Consider the following 19,514-nt stretch of genomic DNA (forward strand, 5'->3'; position numbering starts at 1 on the left):
CTTAGTTATGATTTTCTTTATCTAGCTCACTATTTTCTTCTTATGGTTTTAGTTGTGTGATTTGTCATCTTAGCCTCTATTCCACTCTCTTAATTTATGATCAAAACGGTTCTAGCAAGATATATATAAATATACATATATATAGATACATATGTTTATATATATATGTGTGTGTGTGTATATATATATATATGTATATATATATATGTATGTATATATATATATGTGTATGAATGTATATATATATGTATATATATATATATATATATGTATATATATGTATATATATATTTATATATATAGTTATCTTCCTGTATTCGTTCTTATATTTGCAGCATTCTATCCTTATGCATAAATGGTATTCTGTCTATAGGGAAGATTTTCTAATCCCTAAGGCCTTTTGTTGAAGAAGTTTTCATCAGGAAGCCCTTTAGCTCTGGGCTTGAAATGATGATGCTCTACTCTCCGCTCTATCTTTTTAAATTCCTATATAAAAATTTATATATATACATATATACATATATACATAGACACACACACACACACACACTCACACACACACACACACACACACACACACACACACACACACACACACACACACACACACACACACACACACACACACACATATATATATACATGTATATTCTTATATAGATATGTGCATATGTGTATGTATAGATTACACACACACACACACACATATATATATCGGTATCTTCTGGTAATAGCACTCTTTTGGTAGGTTTTTATAAGAAAAGCAGTTTGTGTCTTATGAAAGGATGGTTTTTCAAATTAAGATGGATTACCACCATGGTTTAGATCTGTGATGGTTGGTAGGTTTTTCTCTGTTTAAATCATTTTGAGTGTTCTAAATGGGTGAGCTGTCTGGAAACAAATGTGTCTCTAATTGCATATCCTTCATTATTGGATATGAAATTTGTGCTCTCAATTCTTAAGCTATTCAGCGGATGTTGGCATAGGCTGGGAATTCCGGATGGGGGTATATTTTCCGGCTAACACTTTTTGTAGTATTATGTTGCATGGTAGAAATTAGGGTTCTTGCAGGTATCATCTCGACAAGTTTTAAGTCTTGGTATCGGCTGAGGGAAGCTGTCTTTAATAATCAATTAGAAATTTTCAAGCTTTTGTCTTTTTAGAAGTCTATTATTATTACAAACATTCTAACATTGTTCTGGGATGTAAGGTGCAATAAGGCTCTTATGCAGAACAGGGGATTGGTTAGATCCAAACCGAGAAAAATAAAAATTCAGGTTTGAAGCTGTGTGGATAATCATGATCAAGGGAATCATCTCCAAGGAAGAGCTGAAACACAGCACTAAGGAAATGTATAGATGATCCTTTAGTGTTCTTTCAAGAAGATTCACCTGGATTTGCATTATCTAGGGACCCATGTATCATCTTCTTTTTTTAGCTTTAATTTTCTAATCCATTAATGGATCTGGGCTAGACCGGAGGTTTTTTTTCCTCCATTGTTTCCTACCAATGCCCACACTGAATGGAGTTGTAATTATCATTTTTTATTAATAAAATCTCTTTGGCCTCGACCTTTTACCGATCAAAAAAAAAAAAAAACTAGTTAAAGAATAGCCCTTGCCAATAGTTCTATGCCTATGGCAAGAACTAACAAATTGGAAGATAATTTTTTGTTTATTTGAATTATGTTAAAATTATTCGTTAAAAATTTGATTTTCTACTTATAGATTGTAAGATTTATTTATACCATTGTTATGTCTTTTTTAATATAGCATAGTTTTTTTATATTGCTAAAATATTTATGCTTTAAAAATTAAAAAAATTAATTTAAAATAAATAGACGACTAAAATTATTTAAATGTAAAATGTAGATGTCAATTTGTATTTTTAATTTTTGTTCAAGTAGCTTTTTTAAAGTTGTGAATGACATAATGTTTTATTATTAGAATTTTTTCTTTTTTTTTTGTCAATTTTATTATTATTGTAGTTTTCATAAAATAATATTATTGCAATCAATTTTGTTTAACTAATTAATTTATATTTGATTTTAAACATATTAGAAGTTCAATTTTGTTTAATTGAATTATCTTAAAAACTTATTTATCAAGAATTTGATTTGCTACTTATATTCTGAACTTTATCCATATCATTATATAGTTTTTTAATATAACATAGTTTATAATATTGATAAAATAATATAACATATTTTTTTAAATATTGCTAAAATACTTACAATTTAAAAATTAAGAATTTAATTTAAAGTAAAAAATGACTAAAATTATTTATATATAAAATCAAGTGCCCCGTAGTGGCAAGTACTTGCCATCATGGTATTGTAATAAAAACATTGTTCTAATTTTTAATTTTAATAATTTTGAATTGTAATATCAAGGAAATCTCTGCATCTGCAGTAGTAGATACTGATTGGTTGGGTAAACAAAGGAACCCTAGATCGACACTAGAAAACCACAAGGACCTATCGGCAAGGAAGGACAATTGGTGGTCATCATAAGAACCAACTTGATTTACTAAAATTCAATTGCCACGGGTGCAAATAGGGTTAAACTTGGGGAAAAAAGGCCTCATGGGGAGTATCTGCCAAAACCATCAAGAGCCCTTCCTCAAGATTTTAAGCTAGTAAAAAAGTCTCAAAATCATATTAGTGAGAAGCAAGTCAATTCCCATATCAGCTCTGGTCAGAACATAATTATCATAAGTAACTAGTACACAAACGATATTTGGGAGGATTACAAAAGACATGGTCTCTTTGGTAGATGGTGTGGTTTCAATGCCTCCAAGCAGGATATTATCCAGTGGTTGATCTCCACAACCAAAGTGCAGGTAAGTATCACAACTTTAGAAGATAATTATATGTTTATTCAATGCAAATCATTTGTATTAAGGGATAAATTACTAAATTTTCAACCTAGTTTCTTTCAAGGTTACTGTTTCTCCTTTTTTAAATGGCAACCGAATTCTTCCCCTAACATTTTCGAAGATCATTCTGTCCCAAGGTGGGTAGAACTACCTAACCTCCCAGTTGAGCTTATTCATGATCATTGCCTTGTCAGAAAAGGTGACTCACTTGGGGGTTTTGAAGGTTTAGAGGAAATTTTTTAGAGATTCTATGACTATCAGGATGATGGTCAAATTGCCAATCAAAACTGTTAACATTGAGCATATTAAAATTATAACAAATCATTCTTTGTATTGGATTAAACTAGAATTATTTAAAGGTAGAGTGGTCTCAAGAGAAGTTATCCTTCTAGATCTCACCCTACCCAACCGTAATCCAAGAAATAAAAGTCCAACTTTACCCCCTAAGCATAAGATTGTTCTAACTCTCAATCCATAAGGAGGAGGCTTCACCATAAATACTTTGATGAAGGCTACCATGGATAAATTGGACCTAAGTAGGAATACAATAGATAGGAAGGATAAGGAAACCCCAATTCAGGAATTAGAGGAAGGGGAAATTGCCTACGATGATGGTGGCGTATTTGAGACACCCTCACTTATGGATATAGATCCACCTGTCCCTCTTGTCGAAGAGCTTACCCTCATGGATCGGTGCAAGAAGGGTTCTCCCTGGGAGAAATCCAACATGGCATTTAATGGAGGGGTTATCGACAAGGCAGATGGCAGGGATTGCCTACCTTCTATTTTGAGCAATAAAGCCTGCCCGGTATCACAACTTAGTGACCCCCTAAATATAGAAACCAAAGAAACTGAAGAGGAACAATCAAAGAGAATTGAAGTAGAAAATAGGATCATCTTAGATTATGTGGGCAATGAAATAGTTAACGATCTGATGGAAACTTTCATAGATGAAATTACTGATATGGAGGAACTAGCATATCAAAAAAGGCTTCTTATGCTAGGGCTCTTGAAGAAAGCTATTATGTTGGATGCAGTCCAAAAAGTTAGGGGGATCATGGAATCAGAAAAGAAACTAGAAAAAGGCAACCTTGGATTAGCCAAAACCATAGAAGATATTGGTTCCCCTGATTGCACCAAAGAAATTGAAAGAAGGGGTAGGAAACTCCTATCGAAGTTACTCAATTTGGCAGGAAAGGCAGAAGGCCAAACTAAATTAACAAAACTTTTTTATGCAGGGAAGGGGAAGATCCTTCCCATGGAGAAATGAGGCTCTTCACATGGAATGTTAGGGGCCTAAATTCCCCTAACAAGCAACAAATCATAAAACGTTGCTTAACAAAATTTAGCCCAAAATAAATTTTATTACAAGAAACAAAATTAAACAAGGATGATTTAGAAGCATTTAACAAAAAATTAGGGATAAGAGAAGTAGTGGGGATCCTAGCCATGGGGGCATCTGCAGGATTAGCAGTAATGTGGGACCCTAGGGTAGTTTCCTATGAGTCAATACATAAGTCTCCCAATTGGTTGTGTGGTAGGATTAATAGTAACAAGAGCCATTTAAAATTCCTCCTGATAAATGTATATGGGCCCATTCAGAACAAGGACAAAAAGAAAACCTGGGCTGAAGTCAAGAAATTCCTCACTTATGATGCCAGATCAGTTTTGTATTATAGGAGGGGATTTCAATGCCATAGCAGATCCTCTGGAAAAATGGGAGGGCATGAAAAATTCTCCCAGGTCACCATAGATTGTAGAGAATGGATAATAAATAGAAATCTAATGGAAATCAAAACTGAAATGAATTCCTTTACTTGGAATAATAGGAGAAAAGGATTCTGCAATATTGCAGAAAAATTGGATAGATTTTTCTTACGGGGAAATTTGGCCAACATTCCAAACTCCTTTGAAGAAAATATCCTACCATTATCTGGATCAGACCACTTCGCAGTCCAGCTCAACATCTTAGAACCCATCCCTTGTACCCAAAGCCCATCTAGATTTGAGCTAATGTGGCTAAGAAATGAGAATATCTTAAAGTTAATAGAAAAATGGTGGAAGGAAGCCGAGGCAACGGGTTCCAAATCCTTCCAAGTAGTTGCCAAATTAAAAGTAATAAAACAAAATTTAAAAGCATGGAACAAGAACAATTTTGGAAGTAGAAGAAGCTTTAAAAGAAATAAACGAAGAGGTTATTAGGAAGGGCATGGACAATTATCTCTACCTTAGAGAAAAAACCCTATTAACAAAGTATGAAGAAATTTTTGCCAAAGAAGAAATTTTCTAGAAACAAAAGTCAAGGGAACTCTGGCTAGAATCACGAGATAGAAATACCAAATTCTTCCACAATATTACTAACCAGAAAAGAATAATAAATAAAATCAACAACATTAAGACTGAATTTGGTAATCTGAGCAACAACCTAGAGGTCATTGCCAAAGAAGCAATTAATTACTTTAGCATCATCTTTAACAACCTTGAAGGATCAAGATTAGCCTCTAGGAACGAGGTCATCGAGCGTATCCCAAAGCTAATAAACAAAGAGAAGAACCGGTTTCTAAATACAAAATTCACTAAGGAAGAGATTGAGAGAGCACTTTTCCAGATGAACCCGGACAAAGCCCCTAGACCTCATGGCTTCCCAACTTCCTTCTACCAGCAATGCTAGAACTTCATTGGTGATGAGATCACTGATGCATTAGAAGGAATAAGAAACTTTGGTAAAAGTCTAAAGGAGCTAAACAATACATTTATAGCCCTAATACCATAAAAAGACAAAGTTGAGTGCTTTGAAGACTTTAGACCAATAAACTACTAACAAAAATAATTGTAAATAGACTACATAAGTTTATTCCCTGGCTGATCAGTGAGGAACAAACTAGGTTCGTGTTAGGCCGCTCAATCTATGATGGTATCATCATTGCCCAAGAAGTAATTCACTCAGTACAGACCAATAAATAATCAAGTATGCTAATTAAGTTAGACATCAAAAAAGCCTATGACAAGGTAGGTTGGCACTATGACAAGGTAGATTGGCCCTTCTTATGCAAATGCCTTGAAGCCCTTGGCTTTGCAAAACAATGGATCAACCTTATTTACGAATGCATTTCCACACCCAGAATGTCAATTCTTGTTAGTGGATCTCCTGTGGGTTTTTTTTACTATCTCTAGAGGGCTCGGGAAAGGGGACCCTATATCTCCCTTTGTCTTCATTATAATGGCAGAATCCCTGGGAAGACTATTTAATAGGGCCATGAAGTAGTCGTCTATCCAAGGCATCAAAATTACTAGTGGACTTGAAGCCACCACGCACCAACAATTTGTTGATGACACTATGCTCTTTGAACATAGTGATATGCTAGAAGCCAAGTCTATCAAGCGACCTCTTGACATCTACTCAATGGCTTCTGGCCAATAAATCAATACCCTAAAATCAAATATATTCTTCTTCAACACAAGAAAAACTAGAAAATAAAATAAGCAATATCCTCAAATCTAACAAAGGCAACCTACCTTGTAAATACCTAGGTATACCCTTGGATAAGCGTTGTAGATCCTTGAATTTATGGGCCCAAACTATAATAAAAGTTATAAAAAGAATATATACCTGGAAGGGAAGATGGTTGTCCTCAGCAGGTAAGGCAACTATGATAAAATCAGTTTTATCAGCCATGCCCATATACCAACTCTCTTGTATTGACCTACCTATATCAAAAAAGAAGGAACTGAACAAACATCCAAGGACCTTCTTTTGGCAAGGAGCTAATGAAAAATTCAGAATGCCCCTGGTAGCATGGGATAAAATCTGTAAACCAAAAGAAAAAGGGGGGTTGGGAATAAAAGACATATTTCTCCAAAGTAAAGCTCTAGGGGAAAAGCTGGTATGGAGAATGTATAATAACCCTCATTTAAAGTAGGCAAAATTACTTTATAATAAATACCTCCAAAATTCTGATCCAATCAGCATCTTTAGAATCTCTTCCCCCCCTAAGGGATCAAGGATTTAGAATTTCATGATGAACTACAAGGATATCATATCTAGTAAGATGACTTGGAGTCTAGGGAATGGAGAGAAAGCATTATTTTGGAAGGATTCTTCGGAGGCTACCCTTCTATCAGTAGAGAACATAAATTCGATACTGCCATATCAATCCTGGAGAGTCGGTGGGGAGAGAAAGTTTTAGACTATATAGTGGAAATCACGGTCAATGGCATTAAAAGATGGAAGTGGAAATCCTTAGGAAACTTAGATCTCCCACCTAATGAGTTAAAAGTTCTAGAAGACACATTGGCTTCAAGAATAATCTCCTTTAGTCAAAAGGAGGATGGTTTAGCATGGGATGGATCTAAGAAAGGTAAATATAGCAATAGAGAAGGATACAATGATCTCATCAGAAAAGGACAAACCAAAGATACAAACATCCCACTATAACTATGTTGGGATAAAATATGTCTTCCCAAAGATGGGTTATTTGCCTGGGTGGCGGTTCAGGATATAATCCTGACAGCTTCCACATTCAAGAGAATGGGTTTCGAAGGACCTAGTAGATTCCCTCTCTGTGAGAAGATGGAGAAATCAACTGATCATCTATTGCTGACCTATGAATACTCTCACAATTGGTGGGGTTGACTTAAATTGAAGATGAATTGGTATGCCCCTATCCCAAACTCAATCCTAGCCATGTTTCAAGCATGGCCGATCAAAAACAAAAGATTCTTATATAAGGGTTTATGGGTTTCAGCTCCTTCACTATTAAATTGGGAGATCTGGAAAGAAAGGAATAGGAGGATCTTTAAAGATTGCAATATGTACTGGCCTCAACTTACAAACAAGGTTGAGGCTTCTATAATTAAATTAATCAATTGTCAATATATGAAGGGTCAGAAAAATTTGGAGATGACTAAATGGGATGGGGAAATGAGACTAAAATAAATTGTTTTGAAAATTCTACCATATGTTGGAGATGGGGCATCCATCAACGTACAAAAGAGAAAGGAGTGCAAGTGGTCCCCCCCTAAAGATGGCTAGTTTAAGCTAAAATTTGATGGGGCTTCTAGAGGGAATCCTAGTATTTCGGGTATTTCATTTTGTATATGCAATTCGAAAGGGGAGGAAATTGTAGCCCTAACACCAATGGGTATAAGCTCCAACAATGAGACGGAGCTAAGAGAACTTCATGAACATATTAAATTATGCAAAATCCTGAAATTAGGAAATATCAACATAGAGGGGACTCGGCTATCATTAGTAATGCCCTTAGAAAAGGAAATGTGCCTAATTGGAAACTCAATGCTATCCTGTCAAACATCATGATTGATATTCAGTCCTTGGATGAAATCACCTTTAACCATATTTCTAGAGAAGGCAATTCTAGAGTGGATTAGCTAGCAAATAAAGGTGTGGATGGTTTCTCCTCCATCAACATCAAGCTCGGACACCTTGATTACCCCTGAGGTATCCATCATATTCAAATTTGAGCTAGAATTACAACATTTAAACTTAATTTTCCTTTTCAAACTTAGAAGGGGTTCGGAACGTCATCCTCATTAACTCTTCAAAGTTAGCCTTATCCTAGTGGATTAATTTGGAGTTTCCCTCCCCTTTAATCAAAAAATGCCTAACACACAAATCATACAATTAATTATATTCTAGTAATTAAGATTCTTGAAGGCATCCATAGTATACCTCCATCCCCAGTCAGAGCCACTGTTGAGCATTGAATTTAAATAAATAGAATTTCATGGTTTCAATTGAAGCTACAAAAGTTTTCTTAAAACAAAAAATGAAATCAAGCATTCCCTTAAGAATTTCAATAGAACCCTTGGCATTTCCATTGACATCAGAATCCTAAAAATTATTGCTCAAACAAAGGCCATCGGATATACATACTAATCCTTCACCGAAATGCCCATTCTAACCGAAATGACTCTATTGAAGAAGCTTACCATTATCCTATCGATAAAGAGACTTATCGAACAAATATTTGCCAAGATGAACTTCCAAAAGGATTCACTAAAAGAATTAGCTCCATCAACACAAAATTCATCGAGGAAATCAGGAGTGGTCCCACCAATGAAAGAAATAGTTTTCATGAAACCACAACATTGATGAGACATGTGAATAGCTTGCCGAGGGAAGAAGTCTAGCCAAAAGAGTGATATCGAAGGAACCAATAGATATTTTATCGATGAAGCTATTTCGAGGAAGATAGCATATCGAAGAGGCACAAAAGATGTTGACCAAAGATATATTTCTCATCGATAAGACTTTTCGAGAAAAGGAAGGTATCGAAGAGGTGCAAAAGTTATTGGCCGACGAGCACAGTTCCATCGTAAAATGAAAAGTCGAAGGAGGATATTTTTATTTTGCCGACATAAAAAAAATTCATCAATGACCTGACCGATAAGATGGTTGCAAAACATGGCAATGAAAGGAGTCCCGCCGAAAATGGGGTTTCGATGAGACGATGGAGGATTACATCGACATAAACATGTGAGGTAGATCCTTTCAATGAAAGTGAAGAGATAGATGAAGCCACAAACCTCCTTAACAAGGACGGTAGTTTAATCAAAACTAAGGAGACATTGATGAAATAGGACATTTTGAGGGAAGATAAAGTTAAGCCACCGAAGTACATGATTCCATCAAAAAAGGGTGCGGCAATAAAATTGATGAGCATCGATGGACGATATGAAGTGCTCCTAGATGAATGATTACATTCTGCCGCAAGGATCAATATAAATCTTAATAAAGTCACTTCATCATAAATTCAAATAAATGCCTTATGTGACCATTGTGCAACTGGTAATGGTAATTGATAAAAATCGCCATGAATGCTCAATAAATTGACAAAAGAGGAAACACTTTTGAGCAACACTTGAAGAATTTGCAGGCGAGCATTTTACAAATGGAGGTCATTTTAGATTATGTGAACAACAAGAAAGATCTATCATATCAATAATTTCAAATCTTAATTACATCAGCATATCACATGAAATCATAAGTAAAATGAACTAAGTGTCATATAATAATTACTCCTTGTCCTCAGTTTTGCTAAGACATCGATTCTCCCCTTATTCAATAAGAGCTCTCAGACCGGCCTTCCCAACTTACTCTAGCTTATTAAAAGTTAATTTCAGCCATGGATACCCCAGTTAGATTGATAAGTGTTCAAAGATAGATGGCCTTCTGTGGAGTGATCACAAAGGATAGGATGAGTAGGATTATCTATCTCCCTCATGAGGTGGTGATTTATGTCATCGAAAGAGTTTTAGGGCACGAATATCTCAATAATAGCGGCCATGTTCCTAGTTGTAACAATGTATTTTGAGTAGGACAGAGAGGGCATGGCTTCCCTATGCAGGGATGTCTTCAATGCAACCATTCTAGGGGAAATGGAAAGGGTTCTTGTAAATATCAGTGACGAACTAACAATCAAAAGGCCTAAGCACTATGACATTTTGATCATTAACAATAACCCAGTGCCCAGGAAGCATATTTTGGTTATTGAAGACCCATTTACCTTCAATGCCAGAACTGAGGAAATCCGTAGGAGCCTTGCGTTCCTCTGCATTTTTCACCTTCTCACTCCAACCAAGGACTCATAGTTTGAAGATTACCTAAAACTGCAAGGTATTGAGCTAGATGGGGAGCCTATTAGCTCAGACTCCCAAGGACAAGTGGATTAACTCACCGTGTTGCCTCCTTGAAGACCCATAATTTTGTTTGATCTGGGGATATTCAGTTTCCACCACCCTAATGTTACTTTTCTATACAACTCCTTTCTTTGGTTCGACCTAGGATATAGTATAGTTGATATAGAGGTCTCTCTAACCTATTAGCCTCCGCTAAGTAATATGGGAAAGATATGATCCGTTTGTTGTTATTTTTTTGTTGTGTTTGCTACATTTTCAATTTTTATTAGGCAATAAAGAAATCTATGGCATCCAGACCTTGATAATTAATCGAAATGTTTTTTTTGGGTAGGAATAATATCCCGTTGGATTAAGACTAAACATTGTATAGAATGGGGGTTTTATGAATGATGAAATACAAGAATTATATTCATATGAAGTTATATGCTCTGTATTTGTCACCTGTGGACGAATGGTCTATGAATCCTAGCTAAAATTATATAATTCTCCTAGTCCTGGGAGAATTATGTGACCTCACTGGAGCATTTTCTGATTATCATCATGATATCTGCTATAATATGGCGGTCCATTTCAATGTGTTGCTTGATTTCAAACTAACATATGCTGACATAGTATTTCAAGATGTTTGCACACTTTTCGAGTGCATGTTTTTGTGTGTTTTTTGTTTTTGGGATGGTTGGTCTGTTTTGCAAGGCAAGGATACTAGGAGGGAATTATATTATCTTTCAAGCCTCAACCTACGATCTATATCTAAGAGAAAATATAAAGCTTCCAAAAATTTCATAAATTCCATAGAATTTGTATAATTTTCACATTTATATTTTGACTGTATCCCCTTCTATGGATGATGGTGCCCTTTTGGAGTTGGTGTTTCTCTACTTTAAGTAGGTTGGCATTGGATGTACACTGAGGGTTGGTTACCCTATAGGCATTTAAGAGTATGTAGCCTCCTTCATGCTTGTTTCAATGATGACTACCAACTTCCTCTAGTGGATGTAGTCATCCAGGGTATTGGCACATGCCTCCTTCTCTCCTTATTCTTCTAGGTGTTTTTGATTGAGGTAAATGGGTTTTATAGGGACTCGAAACCCAAATCCATCAAAACATAACCAGAGTCTAAACAACAGCTAAACAATAACAGAAATAAGGGAAGCAACCCATACAGTTCAACAAACAAAATAGAAAATGACAGCAAAAAACACATTCCAAACACAACTAACTAAGAGCTTTCATGAGCTCGACATTCTTCTAAATCGTCCTATTGTTGATCTCCTAGACCTCTTCCATGATAAATCTTGAACTGCATCTTTCTTGTTTTTTTCTCCTAGTCCCAGAGGAGGGTCATGTAGAGGTCTACATATCTTGGTTCTTCTTGTTTACATTAACATCTGAGGATAGATCGGATCTGATTGGTTGAGCTTTCTGAGTGGAAATTTTCTCATTTACTTTTTTGAGTCCTTCTACACTATTAAACATTGCCTCTTTATTAATCTCCACTAAACCCTTGAGCTTTCCCTTTAAATCCTTTATGTCATTCTCCAAGTTGCCAAGCCTAGCCTCATGCTCTGTTTTCATGACCTTGATATCTTCCGTAATTTTTTGAGTTAGGTTTAGGAGTTTATTAGTTTTTTCAGGTGTTAGAATCTTAGTGAAAGAGTTTATGATGTCCTTGATACCTTCTTTCAAAAGATTAATTTCGCCAAAAACCCAGTGGAAACAATTTTCCTGGTTAGAAAGTGAATTACCCAGTAGCCTATCAACATCTATCTTGTCGCTTTTAAGCTCATCGGGGTCCATAGAAAGGGGAATATCAAGTTTAATTTCACCCTCCCTTTTATGTTGAGTCTCCTCTCTCTTTCCCATTTTCTTCTTTTTTAGATTTTGAGGGCCCAAATTTTGGGGTTGAGAGACAAGGTTTTTAACTTTTTTGTTTCCCATCTAGGTGGGTTTTTCATTTTCCTACTACTAGTAGTGTTGGGCATGGGATTTCGCGCTAGGGCCTCATCCTCCAAGGGTTTGTATTCAGAGTAATTTGATGCTTGGGTATCATTCCAGTCCATGACCATCTCGCCCTCCTCACCAAAATCCATATCTGAAACATTGTACACATCTTTCCTGGCGAGGGGTTTGGGAAATAGTTAGGAGTATTAACCCCTCATGCAAAACTAGATTTTTCTCATTCTGAAAATGCTTGTGAATAGAATGCTCAAGAGATGAACATACATAAAATGACATCGATATTTTTTTATCAGGCCTGAGCTGATTTAAAATAGTAAAATGATAAGTGAAAATAATAGCAAAGCGAACATCAAGGGTTATGTACCTCATAATAAACTCTGCCATATCTGCCCAGAGCTTGAAAAGATACTTTCAGTTGTAGCCTCCATTTGAGTTCTTCTTGACTCTGTTTCTCTCGCTTTTTATCATAAAAAATCGATAGGGCTTCTTTCCTATTTTTCCTTTCTCTGCAGAATTTTTTGCCCTCCATACTTAGCCCTATAATCTCTGCTATAAAGGGTTCATTCTTCTAGGTGATCTTTTAGGGAGATGTTGTTAATTGTTCTTAATATGGCCATTGCATTTATGGCTATAGGGTTTTGGTGGGTTCCATTAGTTTTTGAGGCATAGGTGATTGTGTTGGATTGTGGTGGTTGGGATACTATTGTAGATATGAAAGTTTCTTGCTAGAGGGGAGGGAGAGTGAGGTCTTCTATGTTTGTGTGAGACTCATAGTATATCAGCACCATTATAGGTGTTGGCTATCTCAGTTTAGCTATTTCTGTTGTGAAGGTAGTCCAAAGTGTGTTTCTTGTAGGGATTCCTACAAGTAAAAGGTTTACGGGTGCCTCTCAAAACCCTTTAGGATTGGCTACTCTTGACCATTCTATGAATATACTATTTTGTGTTTGGTTGGAATGGCTAAGTGTTTCAACTATCATGAGATTTATAGGTGCCTTCCAAAACCAACTATTTTTGAGACCTTTATGTTATCTTCTCTTTTCGAAGAATGTCTCTATTCATGGAGGTCCTTTAGGAAAAAGATTGCAAGAAGCCTTTCAAAACCCGCTATTAGCTTTCTATTTCTTTAGCTATTTTATTTCTAGTGCAAGGGTTTTTTCTTGTATTATGGTTCAAAGTGCTCTCCTAAACCCCTATGTTCTAAAAATGTAAGCTTGTTGAGGGTTTGAGACCTTTGTACTCGCCGGTTGTGTGTTCTAATGAAAAGCTTCTCTTTCAAAAAGGGGGTTTCCTCTTTTTTGTTGTTGGTGGTCTCACTACTTGTAAGTTCCTCATTATTATGTTAAGGGTTTGGGGCCTCACTCATTTTAATCATTCATAACACATTCAATAAGTTGGTGTATGCGATTGGGTGAGATAATTACTCAAGGAAATATGACTAGTTTATTGAATCTAAACCATAGCAAAGCGTGAAAATTATTTTACCATTTTATGTAGAGAATTGAATTTGGAGAAGGATGTGTTGTACAAAGATAATTAATTATACTTAATTGTTTATTGTTTCACAACATCTTAAAAGATTAACAGAGGGTTATCTATTATTTTTTTCATAAATGAGTATTGAGAAATAATATGGTACTCTTGTAATATGTACTATGAATATGAGATGTGTAAGACCATTGTTGCTTATAATGCGACATGATAACTAAAATTGAACCAAGGAACATTACTCCAAATAAGATGCTACACAAACAAAAATAATTAAAATTGTTAATTTGTAAGGACACAAATAATTTTTTGATTTTACAGGATCTTATCATTGCTCCCACTATATGCTCCACATATAAGTCCATGATTGAAATAGTATTACAGTTGAAATTTCATCCCTTCTTCTAGATTAAAAATTTCTTTCTAGATCTACCTATAGTCTAGTATATTACAAAATTTAAATTAGCAATTTTCATTTATTTCTTCCATTGGCCTAGACTCTTGAAATTGTAGAAGAAAAAGTTAATTATATAAGAGGACCTCCCTTAACAAACTCGGTAATGACCAACGCTGTGAGACCAATCATAGCCAAATGCCCCTTCAACATCTCGGCTGAGGATTAAAATATTTTCTGTGTTTTGCTCTCTGCCGATATTCCTTTCAACATGGGACCAGTGACATCATTGACAGCATTACTGCACATAAAACATTTACTATTGTCGAGATTATGAACTTTAAGGTTTATATTTAGGGTTAAGTTGGAATGGTCAGTTTGTTATTTTAGAGGTTAAGTTGCTCATGGCTTTGACTTCTATGGTTCATGCAAAGTGCTAAGTGGTAAAAATAATGACCAGTTTTAATGGGCTAGAATTTCAATTTAATCGTCGAAAAGGTAAAGTTAAATTAATGGCTCAAAAATATCTTTCGTCAATATAATCTTTCATTGCTCAAAGTTAAATGTTTTATTCTCACATGTAGGTTTAACTTGTGTGCACTCTACAATATGATAGTTTACTTAGGTTGACTTAACCAGACATTCATCATGTTTTGTTGGGTAAATTTGGTGTTTGATACCTTTTTATCTATAGGCACATACACATTTAGTGAAAATGTTATTGATGATTTCTGTAACATTTGCAAGGTTTTATTAGAGGACTTAAAACATACACCAATCAGTTCTCAAATTTATTTTGATATGAAATTATTTGGTACATTTTGAGGATTAGGAATTTAGAGAAGTATCAATGGATAGAAAGGGTGCTTACTAAGTCTTTACGTAGACTCACATTCCATATTGTCATCTCGCAGGTCACAATGGTTATCAGACTGAACAAAGAAAAATTTAACATATTTCCTAAGGATGGACATACCACGATTTTTATCTATGAGCTCTCGCATGGATATACATGGGGAAGGTTACGTGAAGAGAGAACTCCCTTTGTCAACACCTTAGATGCACTCATGAAAGAGATAAGAGGGAATGGAGTGATGAATCACTAGCAAATGATTAGTAATGCCAGGAGGTTGGATGATCAGAGGTTGGCGTGGATGGAAGGCCCCCTTCTGGGTAGCTTGGTTCTAGAAAAGACTTCTATTTGTGGCACCCTGTTCTTTTTTGACCCCATGTGTATAGAATCCTGGTTGCTATTTTGACATATTCTATTGTTGGCATTTTGTACTAGGCTTTGCTTCATATTGATAAATGTATATGGTTGTAGCTAGAAGCCTAGGTTTGGTATTAGGATGTAATGTAAATGTAATCGATGACTGGTATACTGGAAAGTATTTGTGGGTTTGTCTAGATTGTTAGGCTTTATTCACCTGTGAACACAAAATATACTTTGATGTATTTCAGTTTTTACCTTATAATCAACAAAAAAAAAAAGAATATTTTTCATTAAAAACCCACAAATTTTTGAATCATGCAACATATTGTCTGTCCACATGCTAGATAGTGAATAATTTATGTCAAATAATTGATCATTCCATTTGAATAATTATATTAGATGACACATTGAGACCACTTGATAAAATTTCAGTTGTAGAAATAAAGTGTTAGGTTGAATTTTATAAAGAATTGTTGCTTCGTTCTTTCTTTAACAACCTATTGTTCAAGTTACTTCTTGATCATATATTTCTTTTTTTCTTGATGTGATAATGTAAGACTTCGCTCATAATAAGGGAGGTTAGGACAAAAGTTTAGAACAAAATCACATTTTATGAAGAAAACAACCATCACAAATACAATTTTTCAACTTAGATTATCTAAAAGTGATGTTTATGTTTTGAATTTAAAAATGATGAATATTTTTTTTTAAGTCAAACTTAATCAAAACATCATAGTTTTAATGGGATAGTAGTATTTCTTTTTTTATTTATCATTTTTTTAAAATTTCATAAAAGTACTCTTACCTAAAGAAATCTAGAGTTAAAATTGCTTTTTTTCAACAAGGGTTAAAATGCCACAAAGGTTGTCATATAGACAATTTGAGGAAAAAGTGTTTCAACTAGAACATTTTTGCTCAAAAATATTTTGGACAAAACAATCTATGTGAATTTAATCTTATCTATGTTTTAAAATGAGAATATAGAAAACTTATTGTTTCATGTTATAGAGTTTTGTCAAAAAAAAATTATGTCATGTAGTTTAGGTGAAACTATTTCACCTAATACTACTTTCTTGAATAAAATTGCGATATGATATTGAATCTTTATCCGTCATCTATTCATAGTGGTGTAATGAAAAAATATAATTTTGTGGATGACCTTAGAATGAATGAAAAAAATTCAATTACCATAGTGAAAGCTAGAAGCAAACCTAAGATTGATCTCTCATGTTGCTTAGAAACTTTAGATCTAGAAGATTTCATTAAGTAGATCAATGATTTGAAGAGACATAATAACACATCTAACAAACATGCACAAGGCTAGCTCATAATGATTGATAAATGAGGCTAGGATCTAAGAACTTAAATTTGAAGTTTAAAATGTTAGGTTCATTCCAATAGACGATATGATCAATCTTGAATACGAATGAAAAAAAACTCACATAGTGAAATGATAATCTCAATACATGGAGTGAATGTCTAGATGTGCGTGTAAATTGATTGTAATATATTACAAATTTAAATAATGAATGTATGTGAATATAGTTTAAATGGGGATATATAAGTTTCAATACATAACTTTTAAAAGAATGCAAATCAATTTGCCTTTAAATACAAGAAGATAACCATAAATCATGTAAACATGTGTTTAATTAGCTTTGACAAATAACAAATGATTATGAATAAACTAAAATTTGAATTTGAGTTTTAAAATTGTAGGAATCAGATATAACGACACATAATTAATTTTATGCATGTCAAAATGACTTAGGCCACAAGAATTGTAAAATGAAGGTAAATAACAAATATTAATGAATTAGTGCATAGGTAAAACTAATATATGTATGATAAAACTGAACATCTACATAAATTGGTAGACCAATTAGAAATCTTCCAGTTCACCAGATATTTAAATTCTTGCATTGATTTGAATTATTTTGAACATATTTGAAATGTATAAGAGTATTTAAACGCTAAGAAATCTGTTGTTTAACAAGCTTTCAAAAAATAGTAAAGTTCCCTAGTCGTTGAACTCAAACTTTCTTTATAGTATAAGATTGAATTTTTTTACAAGGTTTTGTATAATTGAACTGTATGACATTCTAAACAGTACAAGAAAATTCCACTGGAACATGGAATGCCATGTGAGAGCTTCCAATACTGGAGCTTGTGCTTGAATAGAAATAGATATTAAGGTGTTTATACAAGCGGTCCACCCTTGACGTATTCAGTGAAAGCCAATGCGAGGAGGCCGAGCATAGCAAAGCGCCCATTCCACATTTCTGCTGTGGATGAAAATATTGGCTGCGACGTGCTCTCCCTCGATATTCCATTGAACAGGGGCACCAGTGTCCCCACCGTCATTAATCCTGCAGTTAACGCAAACCACGACAGTCCTCCACTATTCACCTGCGACAGCAAATCTCTTCCGCTGGCCACCTCCACTGCAATGGCCGATACGAACCCCAACATAGCCGCCCTTCCATTGATGATCTCCGGCGCAGGCCCTGAGAACGCAAACAGGTCGCCAAATTTCGTGCTCACCTGGATTTCATATTTTCTAAATCAGATAAATTGTGCACATCATATAAATAAACTATAACTTGGGCATCTAGAGCGTTTCTTACCTTGGTAGACGTTTCCTTTGGATCCTGATCCACGTACCAAAATAAAACGCATTAGCCAAAGCTTCATAAGAATAAAGAGCAAAATAGCTAAACGAACAACAGCAAAATAGCAAACCTTTGCAGCCATGCACTTGACTTGGAGGCTACTGTTGGGCAATCTACTGATATGACTATTCGTTTTGACTGCCCCGCAGTTAAGTGCTGCGGGTGCTTTCATCATCATTGAAGCCATGGCCGCCATCGATGAGTGCTAAGAAAAGATGAATTCTGTAAGAGTACTTTCCTTTCGAGTTGCTTAAGAATGATTGATACTTAGAATATCTCCTTGAGGACTCGTTGTTGGCTTTATAGCTTGGGAAGGATCGAATTTGGTGGTGTAAAATGGACCGAATCAGGGAAGCGAATGTCGTGAGGTTACAATCCAGTGTGTGAAAATTTGAAAACGTGGCTTTTAAATATCCCGCAAATTTGTTTAGGTGAAGTTTCCACACATTACTCTCCTCCTCAACGTGAAGATTCTACCAATTTTTCGCCCACTCAAAGGTGGACATGAAAGATATTTTGGGAATATGAGTTGTTATTGCGACAAAAAATTGAGATGTTTTGCGAATTTGTTTCTGGGAAGTTCGATTAAAACACGCCGTCTGTCATAGTCACTGTTCAATTTACTCGCCTCCCCAACGTGAAGAGGTGAAGTTTCCACACATTAGTCGCCTCCCGAACGTGAAGATTCTACCGATTTCTCGCCCACTCAACGTGGACATAGCTCACTCGAGTTTCAGTTTGATATTATTTTGAAACTTTGCTTAGTCCTACAGCGTTTCAGGGAAACGAGTTTAGAAATATATTTTAGTAATTTGAGTTGTTATTGTGACAAAAATTTCAGATGTTATTGTGATATTTTTTCTGTGAAGTTTGATTAAAACATGTGGTCTGTGATTTTTATTGTTGGATTTCTCTTTGAATGAGAAAGGTGGGTAATGATATATTCTTCAAGATGCATATTTTTATAATCTCGTAGGATTAAAATTAAAAGAAAAAAATTAATTAAATGTAGAATTTGATCAATAATAATCATGAGTAAATAATTCAATAATTCAATTATATAGAGATGATTGATAGTTTATGATATTAATGTATCATCTTGATTGTAAATTTAATAAAATTTTAAAGTGTTTATGTATAAATATATGATGTAGAAAACAAAGAAAGATATATCAATTCAATTATTTATTAATAATAACACTTAGAAATCAATTATTTATGTAGATAGTTGGTTAAAGCATTGAGTTTTCAA

General features: G+C 34.7%; 1 protein-coding gene across 1 annotated transcript; it reads right to left on the minus strand.

Annotated features, from left to right (window-relative positions):
- Positions 1-17,614: 17,614 nt before the first annotated feature.
- LOC131059018 (early light-induced protein 1, chloroplastic) lies at positions 17,615-18,609 on the minus strand. Its single transcript, XM_057992487.2, has 3 exons — positions 18,333-18,609; positions 18,218-18,241; positions 17,615-18,134 (listed from the first exon to the last, which is right to left on the minus strand). Exons 1-3 carry the CDS (start codon positions 18,456-18,458, stop codon positions 17,790-17,792), a joined length of 495 nt encoding a protein of 164 aa, XP_057848470.1. The 5' UTR covers positions 18,459-18,609; the 3' UTR covers positions 17,615-17,789.
- Positions 18,610-19,514: the final 905 nt, after the last annotated feature.

The sequence above is a fragment of the Cryptomeria japonica genome, chromosome 8, assembly GCF_030272615.1.
Source record: "Cryptomeria japonica chromosome 8, Sugi_1.0, whole genome shotgun sequence".
NCBI classification, from domain to species: Eukaryota; Viridiplantae; Streptophyta; class Pinopsida; order Cupressales; family Cupressaceae; genus Cryptomeria; species Cryptomeria japonica.